Raw genomic sequence first — 15,134 nt, 5'->3', positions numbered from 1 at the left:
CGATTTTTATTTGTGCGATTTTTTTAATGCGAATTTTTAATTTATTCGGTTTTTTTTGTGCGATTTTTAATTTGTGCGGTATAGTTGGCGACTAGTCTCGTGCGATTCGTCATGTCTCACGTTGACTTATTATAGCTAAATAAACTTATTATAGCATAAATGCACTTATTATAGTAATATTATTGCATGAATATGCGAAAAATGAAATAATTTACTTTTTAAGTCAACAAAACACCACCTGGACAAAAATATGTAAAACAGACGATAGACCAGACGATGCAGTCAAGTGCTGACATCTGTTGTCAATAAATTCTATTTCGTACGGTTTTGAGTTATTTTCTACGTGAGACTTTTTTATGCGTTCCCTATTCACCGCATAAAAAAAATATTTTTTTAATTGTGTTGCGAAAACTATTTTTTACAGCCATTCGTGAAGTTTCGTGCGATTTCTTTTTATGCGTTTTTTTTAATGCGGTCCCTATCCCCCGCATAAAAACAGGTTTGACTGTACCTAGTTTGTTTAAGATTTATAAGTTAACAATTTGTTAAATATTGATATTGGATTTTAATATCAATCTTGAATATTATTATGTGAAGGCAGCCATTTTTAAAACACAAATTAACACACTTAGAAGCCCTAATATTTAGGAGTGATGTTTTTTTTGGCAGAAAATGTGTTTGTAGTATTACAAGTTAGAACATAAGTAAATAATTTATAGTTAAATTTAGTAGCAATATAAAAATTAGCTAATTTTGTAATTTTTCTATGCTACTTGCCCTTGAAAAAGCTATTCAGTGATTCAGTAAAAAGCACAAATAATTTTCAAAGTATTTGAAAATTATTTGAGCACTTCAGAATACTCACAAATATTGGTATTTAAGATATACTGTATTTAAAACATTTTGAGCATTAAATGTATACTGTTTGATATATTACTGTCATATTAATGTATACTGTAATATTCATATTTTCTCCCTTGTTGTTGTTTTATTTTTGTTTTCATTTAAGAAAACAACAAAATTTGTCAATAAGATTTTTCTCAAAATTAGAGACAATTCCTTTCAGTGTGATGTATCTCAAGCCTGCATGCATTAACTAATCCTTTTGATGAGTACGTGTGTGTGTGTGTGTGTTTGTGTGTACAGTGGAACCTCGCTTAACGAGCAAAATTTGTTCCAGAGTCTTACTCGTAATGCGAAACACTCGTTAAGCAAAACAATTTTTCCCATAGAAATTAATGTAAAATACTATAATGCATTCCACGCTGAAAAATATACTCAAATATTTTATGTATAATATTTATTCAAAGAAAATTATATAATAAACATTGTTAAGGACCATGAATCATCATCTTTTCTTCTAGCATGGAATGAACCAACCTGAAATGAGAATTTGATTTGCAGAAAACCAAAAAAATCAGATAATTTGTTCAATAAACACACCAAATTCTTGCGCTATGCAAAGGCTATAATTAAATATTAGAAATTAACTGCTACCTCTTGTCAAATTAATTATGTTTCTATCTCATATTAAATTTAATAATCTATATATATATATATATAAAAACAAATGTATGTCTGTTGTCTGTCCTTCATACATTACCACACCATTTATCCGATTGCCATAAAACTTTGGGAAATTGTTTAATACACTCCTGCGAAGGTTTCTGGCATATGTGAAGACCACCATTTCCCCCCTTCCAAAAATATCTTTATATATGGATTAAGGCTTTTATGTCCATCAGATGGGGCTAACTCTGACGAACTAAGTTTGCTTTTCTCTGAGAATAGATAGAAAAATGATCTGCTTTAGTCCATCTATATAAATAAAATATAATGTTTGTTTGTTCCTACCGATTCCTTTGAAATTTTGACAAAATGTTACATTCAAATACGCACGTGTTTTTATATAATATACATGTCTAAATTCCCCCTACTGGGGGGAGATGGACAGGATTGAGGTTTACCGTAAAGAACACGGCTTCTATTATACTATTTTACATGCGGTTTTTTGCGTTTTAATAGGTTACATCAACAGAATATACACTAAAAAGGGATTTTTTGATATCCCCTTGCGGGAAAGAGGGACAGGATTAAGGCTTACTGTGAAGAACTTGACTTTTATTATACTGTTTTAGATGTGTGTTTGATTCCATTTTAATAGGGTACGTCAAGAGAATGTACACTAAAAAGGAATTTTTTGAAATTCTCCCCACGGGGGAAGTGTTATACATTTATAATATATACATTTTGAGCCACAACAACGCGTGGCCGGGTCTGCTAGTTATAAATAATTAATTTTTAATTTAGACATTTCTGGAATTTAATTTGGAATTGGTCATTAAATTAATACAAGATGGAAGTATAACTGCCTACCTCTAGTCAAATTAATTAATTTCTAATATGAAATTATAGCCTTTACACAGCCCAAGAATTTGGCATATCGTTTGGCATGTTTATTATATAACGGGTTATGGTTGTTGATGTTTATATGTAATGTGTTGGAAAAATGTGTGATCACAAGTGAGACTAAGATGCTAGCTGAATGAGTGCTAGATGGAGCATGTGCACAATCCGGGACTTCCCCTCTCTTGGCCATTCGGTATGCGAAAATTCGTTCGTTAAGTGAGTCATTTTTGACAATTTATTTTTGCTTATTATGCGAGTGCTTGTTAAGTGAGGTTACACTGTATAAGCACGCGCACACATGTGGTGGACTCTACATATTAAGTGCATGTGTGTATATATGTTATGGACTAAGTGATGAATATGGGCATTATAAACAATACCCAGTTGTCATGAATAATGACAAACAACATCAGACATTGTAATAAATTATGATAAAGAACATGAAATGTATCACATTGACTGGTCAATACGAATACTGCTAACATCATTCCTCAAAGTATCTGTTGGGCAAAGTGGTGATGATGATGATCCAACAAAATATTAAATTTTTTTTTTACACCATATACCAAAATGACATTCCAAAAGTTTCCTTTAAGTTTTTTATGACAAAATTATATAAATTTTGTTAATTAAATTAATGTCAACAGAAAGTATTAACACAGTTAATTTTTTTAAAAATATTTTTGTTTTTATCAGTATACAGTAGAGCATCGATTATCCGACTTAATTGGGGACTGGGGTTGGTCGGATAACCGAAAAGTATGAAAAAATACATTATTAGTATAGTGTATTAGGCCTGGTTTAAATACTAGCCTCTCTTTCATGGTAAGCTAAGCTCTTTCATGGTCTGCTGCCAGCTAAAACATGCAAAAATTTAACAAAAATAATATTAAAGTAGCAAGACATAACCAAATATTGTAGTGCCACGTCACTAGCGGACATTTGAATTTGTCAACTAGAACACGGTCGGTTAACTGATAAGTCGGTTAATCGGGGGTCAGATAATCGATGCTCTACTGTATTTAAAAAATATTTATGAAATTTTCACAAATTATTTTGTTGAATGTGATGTAATTGCTGAAGTTAATTTAATAACACAAAATAAATTATTATATAGTTTGTGTTAGTTAATGATTTTAATGTAATAAATGTACAGTACCTATATTAATATAAATCATATAATGAGCATGTTTTTCTTAAAATATTTTAAGAATATTTTATTTTTGGTAATTATTTCAATTGAAAAAAGTGATTAACTTTGAAAATGAAATTGCACAATGGGAATGTACAGGTATACCTCACCTTACGTCAGTAATTGGTTCCAACAGAGAAGACTTAAGTCGAATTTACTTGTCACTAGGCTAAACCACAAATAACCATTTCCAGTTCTGTATTTTATTTATAAATGCATTTTTAATAATATATGGTTAATAAGAATCTATTTTAAGCTTACAAACAAATGACTTTTTTTCTGTACTATATTAAAAATTAAAATTTATCTAAATTTACAAATATATGTACAGTACATGTTTACAGTACTCTTTATATCATCTTAGAGCAAACCACATTAACAAATAAAGTAAAAGGATTTTGTAACGTTAAATAACAAATAGTTATTAAAATTATTTTGTGATAATAGAAAATAAACTAATTTACGTTAAATTTACTAATAAAGACTGCTAAACATAATGTTTTCATATTTTGTTCTCTAGGATTTATGATGTACAGTAACATTTACTGTAAATGTATTTTAATATGATTTTATATACTTTTATTCTTATTTATTGTATAGTAATATGATTTTATGTCTGTCCGTCACAAATATTGAAGTCGCAATATCACTAGAAAAGCGTTAGAAGCACATAAAGTCGAATAAAATGACTTAAACTTGACTTTTGTTTGTCAAAAATATATATATATACACGAAAAAACGATGTATAATTGAGAATGACTTAACTTGAAATGATGTAACCTGAGGTATACCTATACTTTATGCATTATGTCTGGTCAATTTAATAAATTAATTTATATTTATCAGACTGCATGGCCATATTAAATTTACTGTTTTTTTTTTATGCAGGTTGAATTTACATTATATATACACTCTTAGAAAAGTTTTCTTATAATGCAAACAATATTAAATAACATTTTAAAATTTAAGTCATTGTCTGTATTGAGTTTATTAATTTTAAAAATTTATCATGTAAATTAATGCATTTTTCTTGTCCGATTTAGTTTATGCAGATGGGAGTATCTGTCTAGATATATTACAAAATCGTTGGAGTCCAACTTATGACGTTTCTGCAATATTAACATCAATACAGGTAAAATTTGATTTTTGTTTTTCCTTGAAAGTTTACAATATACTTACAATTACGAATTTTTATTTTCCAGTCACTACTCGACGAACCCAATCCAAATAGTCCTGCAAATAGTCTAGCAGCCCAGCTCTATCAAGAAAACAGACGAGAATACGAAAAGAGAGTAGCTGCTATTGTAGAACAGAGCTGGTTAAATTTTGGAGACGACGATGATAAAGAAGAAAAACAATCTTAGAAAATAATAATTGTGTAATGAATGAATGTAAAGAATCTCCTTCCTGTTTTGAATGAATGCTACTAAATGTTATACTGTGGAAATGTTTCAATCATACTCAATAAGAAAGGAATTTTATTTAAGACAAATTTGGATCAGACTATTGTATTTATGTACATACTGAACAAAAAAACTTTGGGTAGATGATATGGAAAATAAACTTTTGATATTTTGAGATTTTTAATACTTTTAACAATTGAGTAAAAGGCAACTCATGTAAATGCAAATTATTATCCTCAAAGTAGATTTCTATTTTGAATTATATGTACAAATATAATTATATATATATAAGTTACAAAAATAAATTTGTGCATTAATATATATTGGCTCTAGTGTGAATTTTAGATTTCTATTGGACGTTGAGGCATACATAAATTATAAAATGCTGAAGCATCCCAGAAAGAAGGATCTTTCCATCCACACCAACCCTGAAAAGAAAAAAGTTTTCTAATACTGTACTTGACCAAAAGCTAATACAGGAAATAAAAATGAAATACCTTATTTTGAATTATACTGATATCTTCGGACCCAGTGTAATGCGGATCTAGGATCAGGAATTTTAGTTCCCCACTACCTTCATTAAAATCCACTCCAAGTATTGTATGAGCTAACATACCACCACCTGTAAAAATTTAAATTCTATAATTTATACACTGATTTTAACTAAAAATTAATTGAATTTTTAAAATAATACTGTAACATTTATTATTAGATTATATCAGTTTATATTACATTTTAATTTGAATATTGACATTTTTAATAAATTGTTTAAATTTACTTTATATAAAATTTTAAGGGCATCCACCACCCTTCCATGGAGGTTACATTTCAGAAATAAAATACACGTGATGCAAATTATAAAAATAATTACCTATCATAATTGGGGTACCTTGTGTTGAGAAATGACTGGATAATTCTCTACCCTTATTTGCCAGCTCAGAACCAGAACTAACAAACATTATTTTGGATGTCACCTGGAATATTTTAATATTAAGCTTCAAAATATTTTGAAATGCTTACATTTCTCATACTTACTCCAATAAAATGATTCAGACAATAACTGACTTCTTGAGAACCAATCCATTTTTTTGAACCCACAAATGATGATGGTTTATCTCCCAGAGTTACTAAAGCCTATAAATTAAATTAAATTAAATGATTTATCCTATTCTACAGACATTAAAGCATCTTAAATATTTTCATATTTCATTTTCCAACAAAGCTACTGTTCAATTAACACCGTTGCAAGGAAAGCACCAATTAGTATAGCTTATATGTAATCACCATATTTTTGTATTATCATTTAGGGAATAAAGTTTACAGTACATCAATTTGGCCACTGTGGGAATACAAAAAAACAAAATTGAAAGAATATTTATTAAAATAATCAATTTTTATAAATTTTTTTTCTTGAAAAAAAATTTTGTAAACATTTCATTATGTAAAATTAAGTAAATCAATATATTTATATACAGTAAGATTCTGCTTAATGCTGATTCGATATAATGCAGTCTACTCGAAGCCTTAAAAAAAAAAAAGCTCAAAATTTACACTGATTCAAATTATTGCGGCATTTCATTGATTTGTATATAATAAGATTATTTATGAACATGAACCAATCGGCAAAAGGTGGAAATTCATCGTAGCACTGTACTTTCCTTAAATCTATGTTTGTTTTGTGCAATTTTGGAAAAACTATAACATCATGGATGTCACAGGAAATAATTCTTGCCAAGTGAAGTCTATAACTGATAAATGCATGAATGGAGTGTGGAAGAAGTTATGGCTGAAGGTATCCAAGAATTCTCAATGAGAAAAGCCCATTGCTGTATCGTTTAGGTTGACAATTTGGTCAACTTAATCAATACAGCAGGATATTGAGGAGTTACTGCAGGATTCTGGTGAGAGCCTTACCAATGACAACCTTCATGAATTGGCAGAATAAGGAATTCATGTGCAACTGGAAAATAGAGATTCTGAAAACGAAGAACCCAAATAATTTCTCTGCAGATTTCCTTAGTACAAGTTCGGTAATGATAACCGAAATCGTTAATCAAATTATAGCGAATGATCTGATTTTGAAAGGAGCAAAAGCGAAACGAGGTATTTTGGATGCGATCATCTGAAATGACCTAGTTTAATGCTGCTTTGTTTAGCACTTTGTCGTCTAGGAATGCATCTACCACGTTAAGCGGGGTCTACTGTATATGTATATATCACCTCCATTATGAAATATTTTTCTTTTAGATAGATAGGTCTAAAAATTATTTGATTAAATCTTAAAGTTTGAAATGGATAAAGCAATACTAAAATAATAAGCTAATTTCAGTCATTAGTATCTCTATTTTTAAAATAGACTTTCCTCACTCAATACCATTACGTTCTTCACACAAACAGTATATGAACAATTAACTTTGCATGAAAACATCAAAATATTCACTCCAATATTTTAGCACAATGACATAGTTTGTTTAAAAGAATAATAGTTAAATTTTTATTTTATATTATTTCAAATCTGTTCAACGTCAGCTATAATATAATACCTGCTGAATTTCTTTGTGTGTAGGTATAGCAACATCTGTATAACCTTGATGTCGGAACCAAGATATGATGGTCTGCAGTGATCTATATGCACATCCCCAACCATTATCGTCGATTCTATCTTGCATATAATGATGATAGGTGTATGTTCCCCAAATAATAGAAGGTTTACCATTTTGTACTATATTAAAAAAGAAAATTTCAATATGAAATAATATAAAATACTTTAATTTACATAATACTTACTGCCTGAAGAAGCTAGACCAACATGAGTGTTAGTTAAATACGGTTCATTTAAGTCATTTATGAATATTTTTTTATTACTTAAACGTAATAATGGTTTGTCAAGTGGTAGCAGTAATTGTTGATGTAGTTCTTTTCGATAAGATTCTAAGAATAAATTGTTTGCAATTTATGATGTTGTCGACACAGATTGTTTTTATACTGAATATCAAAACAACTTACCTAGCTGCTTATCATTTAAACCATGTGGATAAGTAATTGATATTGGATAATTACTTGTTATTGGCCAAAAATAATAAGGAACTGGTGTAAAATATTCTGTTCCCTGAAAAAAGTAACATATTTTAGTACAACATTAATATTATCTGTTCTAATACAAAGAATAATTATTTGCTACATACCTTCTGAAATTTTAAAAGACATAGCTTAATTTCATCTAACTGATGAACAATACCATCCATTAACATATTAACCAGTTTGGAAATAGGAAGTGTTTCTTGTACAACAGCCATTACATCAAGAAATAAAGGTATAGTAACACTTTGAAAAACCTCTACAATAGTCATAAATTTTTGTAAACTAATATCAGAAATAATAAAAAAAATCACATAAGTAATACTTTACTTACTTCTTTGATAATGGATGACAGGAGTGAAGTTTTGTTGATCTCCCGTTGTTTGAAGTAAAATATCAAAATTTAGAACTTCTTGCTGTAATTAAATATATTTTTCTTAAAGTAAAATTCTTTCAGATTATTATATTTTTACTTAAATTTTATATACTTTAGACAAGTCAAATATTTGCTTCTTGATCTGTTTCTGTCTTTGATAATTATCACTTGTTTCTACAAAGTCCTTCAAATTGCAACATGTTAAACCATCAATCATTTGGTCATTTTTTAGCAACAGCAATAATGAATCCCTTAAGTGAAAAGTTGAAGAATCAGAAAATACACTTTGCAATTTTTCAATGGCTGATGTTAAAGACAATCCTTGAAATTCTGTCAAAAGATAAAGTCATTGTTATTTATCAGTTTATTTTGATACTTGATATTTATAAAATATTTACCTTTTTCATTATCAGCAATTTCAAATGATAATTCAATTTCGCCTCTTGCTCTGAGTAATAAGAATTTCTGCAAGATTGTATCTGAAACAGTAATAGGAACAGAATCTTCAATTGTTAGAGCTGAAGGTGAATAGAGTCTTGCTTCAATATTAATATCTTTGCTTGATGGAATTCTTGAAACAAATAATAAGATACCATATTCAATATCTGACAGTTCCTGAAAGGAAAATAAATATGCAATTAAAAATAAAAAATAACAATTATGAATTTCTAATAATTTTCTCTATGCTTCTATACTAAATTGGCAATCTAAAGGCATTTCATAACTAAAATCATTAATCTACACAAGGATAAAAATCAGTAATTAAAAAAAATAAAAATTACTTAACATGTACATAAAAAAAGTTTATTTTAAATGGATAAAGAATTGAATTTATTACTACTAAATACATCTCAAAAACTTAAAATAAGTTTATAAAATTTATAAATTAAAATATTATAATTAGATGAATGAATTTTTAATTAATAGTTTCCCAATACTTTATACATGTATGCTATATTTATTTTCCTCCTATATATTAATATAAAATTTATATAACAAAAGAAATTCAAATTTAAAAAGTATTTGTAAAACACAATAAATCAAGGAACGAGAATTATCACATGATTGACTTTAATTTTCTGAAATGAGAATGGTATCTAAAACATAGTGTTATAGTGCAGAGGAAAAAAATAATTTAGTTTTGGAATTGGTTCTTCTCAGACTGGAAATTCATTGAAATATTAAATTTTATACATAAAAGCTTCAAAATATAAAAAAATTGCTTATAATAAAACATCTTAGAAGTCTGAATTAAATTTGGTAAACTGAAATTTTGACATTTTCACAAAAACAGCCATTTCTTTTTCTTATTTTTGAATAAGTCAAATGAAATAAAATAATTCTACATTATACTATTTGTATCATTACTATGTAAGTTTATATTTTACGTTGAAAAACCCGTCTGTTGAAAAACTATTTTTATGTCAAACTTCATACAATGCAACTGACATCGTTGCATATCAAATGACTATCTTATAAAATATGTTTCAAACACTAAAATAATATATATTTATTACTGATAACTTTTAATTAAATGCAAGAAAAAAGTACAAAAAATAAATTAACTAACTTCCTTTTTTTTAATAATTTTGTTTATTTCAATGATTTTGAATAATAGAAACTTATCCTTCCACTCATTAGCATCATTCCTATACTGGAGCCAACCTTCTTTCGTAAACAAGAAAGCTGGATCAGTATATATCAGTGATAACTAACTCCTAGAAGATCAGTTAGTTAAAGAAAAACAAGGCATATTAATGAACTATAATTCTATAGCTATTGCAATTTTTTCAATAGATTTTCTATCTCAAATGATATCCATTTCTATACAGTATTTTATCCCAAGTATTGTTAGACATTTCTTATACAGCTTTGAATAGGTAATGATTAGTACGAAGACATGGAAGAAATAATAGACTACTTCGATACATCTGACTATCCAGAGAATAACATAGGTTATATACCTAGAGTTAACAGGAAAGAACTTGGTAAGATAAAATACAAAAATAATGGAAAGATTATGACAGTTTATAAGAGCATGTGAGTGAAAATGTACACTCTGAAGGTAGATAATAAGATAATAAGGAAAGTGTGAAGAAATGTGTATGTAAAAATAAAATATCCTTTGATGGTTATAAAGTGTTTATTTAGTAAAATGGAACAATACAGAATAATGAACTCTAAGCCAATAGAATCAAAATTAGTTTTGCTTGAATTGCATGTAATTTAAATATTCTTTATCCATGATGTATTTTGGCATCACAACAACCATTTTCTATAACAAAAATTTTAATTTCAAAAATAAAAATTAATTTAAATCAATAACTATACAATTTTTTCATACAAAGATACATAACAGATATGACATGTTTATATACACTTCCATACACTGTCTGAATCTGTATATTGTAACATGATTATTCTAGTTAAAACAAACATTATATTATCAGCAGCAGTGGCTACTTAGCTGGGAGTCAAAAATTAATAAATGTTTTGTCAAGGAATCAGCTCTTCAAATTTTATAAACCCTAAATAGTTACTGTAGTAATGAGAATAAGAAAAACACACTGAAACAGTGCCATAACTAGAAATTTTTGTCTCTTAGGCAAAATATGATAGGACCCTAATATCGAATAATTTATGATTAATGCAATCAAAAGTTAAAAAGGTCATCAGAGACAAATAAAATATGATTTACATTACTTGGCTGGTTAACATACTTTTAAGATTTTAAAACAAATTTAGTAATTATAGCATTAAAAAATACAATTATTGGCTGTTTAAAAAAAAAAAAAAAAAGGGAAATCTATTACTTAATCAAACAGGATATTATTATTAGATGTCCAATAAGACTAGGGTTGCCGTCCCAACTTTTCAGGATTTTCCCAATTTGGAATACTTTGTCCTGATTGGAAAATCATCCCAAATTGTCCCAATTTGTTCATTTTTACAAAAATATTCAGATTTGTATTTTAAACAAGTCAAATAAGAATTGTAAGTGACAGCTGTTGTGCACGCATGTTCTAACTATCCTCATAATTTCACATGGAACATGTATAGTAATCTTTGGCACATACTGTGTTTTGTGTCCCTGTGCAATACTATGCAATAGTTTCAAAACTATTGATGATTTTGTGCAATCATTGATGATGGATCAATCAATGATTATATCTGGCCATAGTCTAGCTTGTTTTTGTTTGATATTTTTTCTCTCTGCCTTGTGGGCACTAAGAAGACCTTTACACTTCAATAGAGCAGCAGGGTTTTCTAACAAAACTTAGTTGAAATCTGTAACCTAATAACAAATAAAAAAATGTTCAATAGTTAATAATTCAATAAAATTAATTTAATTAGAATTATTCTCTTATTTTCCAGAGTACCTACTACTTTCAATGCTGGGTAGCCATCAATTTTTATCATAATGTTGCATTTTGAACTTATAGTAACTCTAACCTAAATATCGGATATCCAATATGTGTGAGTCATACCTCATCTTTGTAAATTCAGGTCCTGAGATGATATTGTAGTGCTGCATCACTTTATTATTGTTTTAGATGTACTTACAATTTATGTATGCAAATTATTTCTGTTACCACGTGTTGGGATCTACTTTTTGTAAATGTCCGCGGAATATTATGTCGCATCACCTTTCTTGCAACACGAACTGATAGGGGCTAATTGGTCAAAGATGGGGTCATGTGTTAAGTGTGTATCCACGTGACAAAGGTATATAAATGGGACCGTCTCGTAGGTTGACCTACCTTTTGACCTTTTCGCTCTCGAATTTGAGTTGTCATCGGACAGGAAGAAGAATTCAAAGGGAAGAAGAAACAATCGACCAGGAAGAAAGGAAGAAGAATCGTTTAAGAAATAATCCAATTCCATCCAGCAGTGGGTCTACCCATCAGGTTATATAAATAGTGAAGAAGAGTCCAAGATCACCTGATTCACAAGTAAGATAGTTATTACAAAAAATTTTAATGTATCTACGCAACAGGACAAGTTATGAACCACGTGTGAGTAACAAAAGGAATCGTATTTCGTAACAATGTATAACATGAAATACGGCTACTGTACGTACCAACTTGTAAATAATTGTATAGTTTTTCTATTTTAATTATGTATTAGTTTATTATTTTTAGTAATTACTAGTGTAATCGCAGAATTGTTGTTATTCTTATAATTGATAAGAACGTCGTCGTCTGTATGAATCAGGCAATCAAGTCGTTCCTTTCTGTATAATTAATAAAACTGTTGGAGGAAGATTAGTCTGTCTGAATTGTTCTGTACATTGTAAGGTCCTCGTTACATTCCCCTCTCTTTACAACAAGGTATATTTCGGCATATCCTTGTACAATACAATATTAAAAAATATGACACTTTTCATTTGGTAAAATCATTTTAGAATAACTATGGGAAACTTCAGCTGTCAGGAATGACAGATGCAAGCATCTTCTTAAAAAGCTGACAGCCATTTTTTTCATGCTTGGGCTTTACTAGAAAACTGGTATGGAATACAATTTTTAATTGCCAATTGAAATGCCATGACTCTTATATCAGTTGCTGTTCTGCACTTCAAAACTATTCTATAAGCTCATCTTCAATTTCAGAATTAAAGGTAGGCTTTCTACCAAATTTAGCTTGCATCTCATCTATGGTTTGAGTTTATAAGAATAAATAAATGATATATATATATATAATAAAGTAATGCTATATTAAGCAAGAGAGGACGGCCCTAAAGAAAACATAAACAAGAACAACAATTCATACAATAAAAGCTTGTGCACATAAAAATAAAAAAAAAAATATCATAAACAACCAAAAAAGTTCATTATATAGTTTTCTAATGTATTTTTAGGGACACCAAATGTCTTTGAAATTTTCGGAAAATCCATCTCATTTTTCACAGCCAAAATAGGTTTTTATTATTGCTTCTGCATACCATATCTTTCTTTGTTTACTAGGAGCCATAATAAAACTGAAAGGGATAAAATAACTTCAAATAAAAATAAAGAAAGAAAATGCAACTTTGGACAAAAATAAAGTAGCCTAAAATCAGTTATCCAAATTCAGTAATGGCAAGTGTGTGATATGGGAATCAACCCACGTAATGAGCTTTTATTATGCAAATAAATTAAACAGTACCATTAAATATAATAAAAACATAATATCAAAACACTCTTAATTTCAAAAATATCCCCCTTTTTTTTAATCACTAATTTGAATTTTCCTCGAGAAGCCAAACAGTTTCAACTATCTGATAGTCAGTTTCTTTCTCTTAAAGGATCCTTCAAACTTAAAGATTAGCCCCTTCACATGATGGCATAGAAATTTAAAATTTTTAATTGTTAGAAAATATAGGTAGGTATATTAAAAATTTCTTTTGTTGTAAGCAAATTTAATGTTGAACAAAAAAGAAAAAATAACCTACAAAAAGATTCAAAAACAAAATAAAAATTATTAGACAACAAAAAATAAAAGATAAAAAATAGCAGTATTTTGGTATTTTTATTGTTATTTTATTTGTATAATATAGTATTATAATATAGTGTAAAGTATTGTCATATCTTTTGCACCGTTGTAAAATGATAAGTATAATCAGAAAAAATAAACTGTAAAAACTGTCTAAATTAATTAGCATACACTTATATAAAATTAATTATTTCTAGTCAAAACAAATACAAAAAAATATAAATACTTTTCTTACATAATTAAAAAACTTCTCTTATTTATACTTTTCCAAAGAAAATGATAAATATGAGAAAAGACTTGGACTCGGCCTCTTTATGTCATGGGCTCTTAAGCATCATTTAATCATGCTTAATAGTAGTTTTATCACTGCTCTGAAATCATCATATTGAAAACTTAACATTTATTTTGTAATAATTATAAAACAAAATAATTTGAAAATATTAATTTGTTATTTTTAATGAGAATATTGTGGTCCTTCAAAATTTGAAAACTCGGACCCAAAAAGACAATTGTGTTAAAAGCAGAAAGTCTCATGACATCATCTTCATTGTAAATGATTAAAAAATTGATTGATGTATAAAAAATTCATCACAAAATATAATATTACGAAAAAAATGTAAAATAAATTAAATATATCAAGTTTTGTTTTAAATGCTTTAAAAAAAAATCTCTTTCAAAAATTATTAGATCTTTTTTAAAACTTTCTGTTCTGTAAGTATTAAGGAAAAATTTTTAATTAGCCCATCATGGATTCAACTATACAAAGCAGTTCTAGACAGCTGGTTAATTATAGATGGAACCCAACATGTTTGGACCAAATCATTCATTAAAACTTCCTGTGGAACCCAATCCACTCGGTAATACGTCCTTCAGAATAGCAGGCACCTTCCCTTTTTCAACAATCTAGCTCTCTCATCTTTCAAATATTTAGATTTTACACTTGTAACAGATCTAAATAATCTTAATTATATTTAAGAAATTAGTTTGGAATATTTAAACTATGTTATTTTTTAATTTTAACATTTATTACATTAAATTAAATTACATTTTATCAAATAACATAAAACCAACCTCATAATTTGTCATGTAGTTTTCTAATGTTTGTTGAATTAATATTTCTGTGACTTCGTCAGGTAACATTTGAAAAAATGCACCAACAACTTGAATACCCACAGGAAGATGTTTATCTGTCAGAGAACATCCT

The 15,134-nt window shown here is 28.1% G+C and overlaps 2 protein-coding genes across 2 annotated transcripts in view; one reads left to right on the top strand and one right to left on the bottom strand.

The window, feature by feature from the left end:
- Positions 1–5,325, top strand: part of LOC136973689 (ubiquitin-conjugating enzyme E2 A-like) — a 20,812-nt gene extending 15,487 nt beyond the window's left edge. The window contains exons 4-5 of the mRNA XM_067268427.1: positions 4,645–4,733; positions 4,804–5,325. Of these exons, the coding sequence (XP_067124528.1) occupies positions 4,645–4,733; positions 4,804–4,965 (251 nt within the window). The 3' untranslated portion in view covers positions 4,966–5,325. The remainder of the gene's footprint in view (positions 1–4,644; positions 4,734–4,803) is intronic.
- LOC136973687 (ufm1-specific protease 2-like) lies at positions 5,060–15,123 on the bottom strand. Its single transcript, XM_067268426.1, has 12 exons — positions 15,002–15,123; positions 8,857–9,073; positions 8,571–8,788; positions 8,417–8,498; positions 8,190–8,341; positions 8,011–8,113; positions 7,792–7,935; positions 7,548–7,726; positions 6,040–6,138; positions 5,876–5,978; positions 5,502–5,626; positions 5,060–5,432 (listed from the first exon to the last, which is right to left on the bottom strand). Exons 1-12 carry the CDS (start codon positions 15,068–15,070, stop codon positions 5,346–5,348), a joined length of 1,578 nt encoding a protein of 525 aa, XP_067124527.1. The 5' UTR covers positions 15,071–15,123; the 3' UTR covers positions 5,060–5,345.
- Between the last annotated feature and the right edge of the window lie 11 nt (positions 15,124–15,134).

Source organism: Centruroides vittatus, unplaced genomic scaffold, assembly GCF_030686945.1.
Source record: "Centruroides vittatus isolate TY-2023 unplaced genomic scaffold, ASM3068694v2 contig_3267, whole genome shotgun sequence".
Classification (NCBI taxonomy): Eukaryota; Metazoa; Arthropoda; class Arachnida; order Scorpiones; family Buthidae; genus Centruroides; species Centruroides vittatus.
This window is presented reverse-complemented; position numbering and strand designations above follow the sequence as displayed.